A 3,352-nucleotide genomic window follows, 5' to 3' on the forward strand; every position below is an offset into this window, starting at 1 on the left:
TAATAAGCTCAAACAGACATCTTGGATTCAACTATCTGGCAGCTAAGATACAAGAATTCTAGCATGGAGAAGGGAGGAAAAGAGAAGTAGGGACGGTGCGAGACATTGTGGGAGATAGGTTCGCTAAGGGTCACATGGTGTCAGGTGACAGATCACGTGACGGGTCGAGATCAAGATCTGGACTGTCACATAAGGTTTAATATTATTATTAACTATAAGAATCTAGAGTACTTTATAGTTTAAAGATAACTAAATAAATAATAGGCTTACTAATTAGATTTACTTAGTTTAACTACTAGCTAGTCTATTAGCCTAGTAAGCTAGCTATAAGGCTAGATATATTATTATAAAAAGACTAAGATATACCTAATAATAATAATAACTATCTGTCACGTGGCGGCCAGCCGTTGCATTCACTTTCCGCTGACAGCGGAGGCTTGGCAGGGCGGAACCCACGTTTCTCCGGCTCCGAGCGCACACAACAATATAAGTGTTGCTAAGTTAGACAGCTTGAGAAGAACTAGGCTGTGGCAACATCCACAACATATCTAAATCCGCATATCCAAATCCGCATATCCGTGGATATAGATGTAATCTGATATCCACATATCCGCAATAATATGATATAGATAGTAAATAGTATCCGCAGTATAGATTTGGATATTTTGCGGATAGGCAAATAATATAAACATGGCTAAATCCATTACTACATAATTTATGCATGTTTTGTTTGTAATTTATTGTTCTAGGGGTGTATAGAAAAGTCACCTTTTGGTAGACATGAAATATTCTAGGTTGCGGTGATCAGTTATAACCTTGATTGGCGATGGTGTACCCTCTAGCTCAGGGCGCCACTCTTTAAAACAGTAGACGATGACAAGCAACTCTTTATCATAGATCTTATAGTTACATTCAGTGACAGAAAGCTTCTTAGAGAAGAATGCAACAGGGTGCAGGACTCCTTTATCATCATACTAGGACATCACACCAGCAGACACGTAATCAGAAGAGTTAGTCTTAATAATGACGTCTCTCGTCCAGTCGAATGGTTTCAGGATTAGGGTGTTTATGAATGCCTTCTTTAGGGCTTTAAAGCTTAGTTTGCAGGTTATGGTCCATATAAATAGGACATCCTTCCTAGTCAGGTTCACCAAGGGAGCAATAATCTTTGAGAAATCCTTGATAAATTGCCAGTAAAAGTTGCCAAAACTAATAAAGGCCTGAACATTAGTAACGCAGGTCAGGACTTGCCAGTTGACAATTATTTTCACCTTATCAGGGTCCATGCGGATGCTATCCTGGCTAATGATAATACCTAAGAATTCGATTTTAGGGATAATGAACTTGCATTTCTGGATCTTCGTGTACAGGCTAGCTTCTCATAGTTTCTGCAGGACGGAGCAGACATGGGTTATATGCTCAGCGTGGGTCTTGCTATAAACCAGGATATCATTAAGGTAGGTAGTGCAGAAGACATCAAGGTAATCTCGCAGGGTATCATTAATAAATCACTGAAAGGTTACAGGTGCTCCCGTCAGCCTAAAGGGCATTACCAGGGACTTAAACAGGCCTAGTCGGGTACAGAAAGCTGTCAGGTATTCTTGTCCTTTCTTAATGCAGATATTATTAAATGCTGAGATGATATCAATCTTCATGAAATATTTCATCCCTTTCAGGTTATTCAGGGTTTCCTTTGTCAGGGGCAGCGGGTATCAATCCTTAACAGTCATAGCATTCAGGGCTCGGTAATCAACGCAGATTTGTATGCCTCTGCCTGGCTTTTTAACAAACAGGATAGGCAACGCGGCGGGTGATGAACTAGGGCGGATGAAGCCCTTCCTCAGGTTCTCTTCGATCCATTCCTTTAGGACTTTCAGTTCTTCTCGAGACATGGCATACAGGGGGCCAAACGGGAGGGTCTTTCCCTCTAACAGCTTAATGTCGTGGTCGTAGGGGCGGTGTGGTGGCAGGCGCTCAGCCTCCTTAGGGGAGAAAACATCGGCATAGTCTTTGAATTCTTCAGGTAACAGGTTGGTGAGGTCTTCCTTCTGAGCTTTCTTAATCCTTAGGGCGGCTTCAAGATCTTCTAGGGTAATTGTGAACATCTGAGCATTTCTTCGGGCGTAAGCTGAACAGGCTGCTAAGGAGATAAAAGCTATATCTCTCTTCTCCAGTCCCTTCAGTCTCGGGGGCAGGTATCTAGGCTGGGTCTTCGGGGGAATGTCATGCAGGGCTTGTATCTTAGTTAGCTTCTGGGGGGTGTTGCAGTATTTCTGGCAGTAATTGCTATCAAATATAATGCTGTGGGCTGCGAATCATATCAGGGGGTTGTGTACCTTCATCTAAGGTATTCCTAGCACAACAGGGTAGTGTGCTAACTGGACAATGTAAAACCTTGCGTCTTTCTTGAAGTGATCCTTAATTCTCATATCCATCTGGACATAATGGGTTATCTTCCCATTCTCTGGTTCTCTTCCATCAAATGTGTGCAGGGTTATCGGGTCTTCTAGGGGGATGGGCTCTAGCTTCTGGTCTTCAGCCCATCCTTGGTCAATAAATCCTCGTCCTTCAGCTCCGGTGTCTAACAGGGCGTAAGTCGGTAACTTTATCTTCTTCTCTTCCTTTTCCAGGGTCACAGGTAGTATCATGGCTTTTGATCGTTGTATTTGTTCCTCAAGGTCAAGTCCATAAACGGCGGCGGCAGAAATTCGAATAACGCGCGATTCCTGAGCCTGGTCGCGGCTTACTCCAGGCTCACTCCTTTTACCGAGGAGGTCTGGCTGGGCGATGGGCTTCTAGATTCTGGGATCCGTCCTCTCTGGGGACTCTCCGGGCGTGGTTCATAAGAGGCCATGATTTGAACTCTCTGACGGGTATCAGGGTAGGGGCAGTCCCTGATCTGGTGTTCCAGGGAGCCACAACGGAAGCAGGCGCCTGTCTCACGGCGGGAGGGGCTATATCCCCTTCTCATCGGGCGTTGGGTAGTACCTAGGTCCATGGGGTCGTATTGTTGCGCTGGCGTATGCTCGTTCCTCTGAATGGTAGGGCGCCAGGGTTGCTTGGTAGGCTTAGCAGCGACAGGGCTAGGGCCTTGGGGTGACTGGGGACGCTGAGTAGGTCTGGCAGTAGCAGCATAGGTCTTAACAACAGGAGGCTGGTTCGTGGTGTACTGGCGGCGGTGGTTCTCAAGGTCCTGCAGGAATCTGGCAAACTGGTGATACTCCCGGCTTGGGGGCTGGTTGTGCATAAGCATGCTTCGGAGTTCGTGACTAATAGCTTGTTCAAGCAGGGTAGACAGGGTTTCTTCAGGCATCTCGCCTTCAAGGGCTAGGCGCTGAAATTCTGCGAAGAA

At 45.6% G+C, this 3,352-nt stretch overlaps 1 protein-coding gene across 1 annotated transcript; it reads right to left on the minus strand.

Annotated features, from left to right (window-relative positions):
• Positions 1–2,988: 2,988 nt before the first annotated feature.
• CDV56_100638 (uncharacterized protein) lies at positions 2,989–3,313 on the minus strand (the record flags this gene model as incomplete). The annotated part of the gene is made up of 1 exon (XM_026754257.1): positions 2,989–3,313. A coding segment is annotated over one exon (325 nt), but the record flags the coding sequence as incomplete, so codon positions are not given.
• Between the last annotated feature and the right edge of the window lie 39 nt (positions 3,314–3,352).

Source organism: Aspergillus thermomutatus (assembly GCF_002237265.1).
Source record: "Aspergillus thermomutatus strain HMR AF 39 chromosome Unknown NODE_589, whole genome shotgun sequence".
Classification (NCBI taxonomy): domain Eukaryota; kingdom Fungi; phylum Ascomycota; class Eurotiomycetes; order Eurotiales; family Aspergillaceae; genus Aspergillus; species Aspergillus thermomutatus.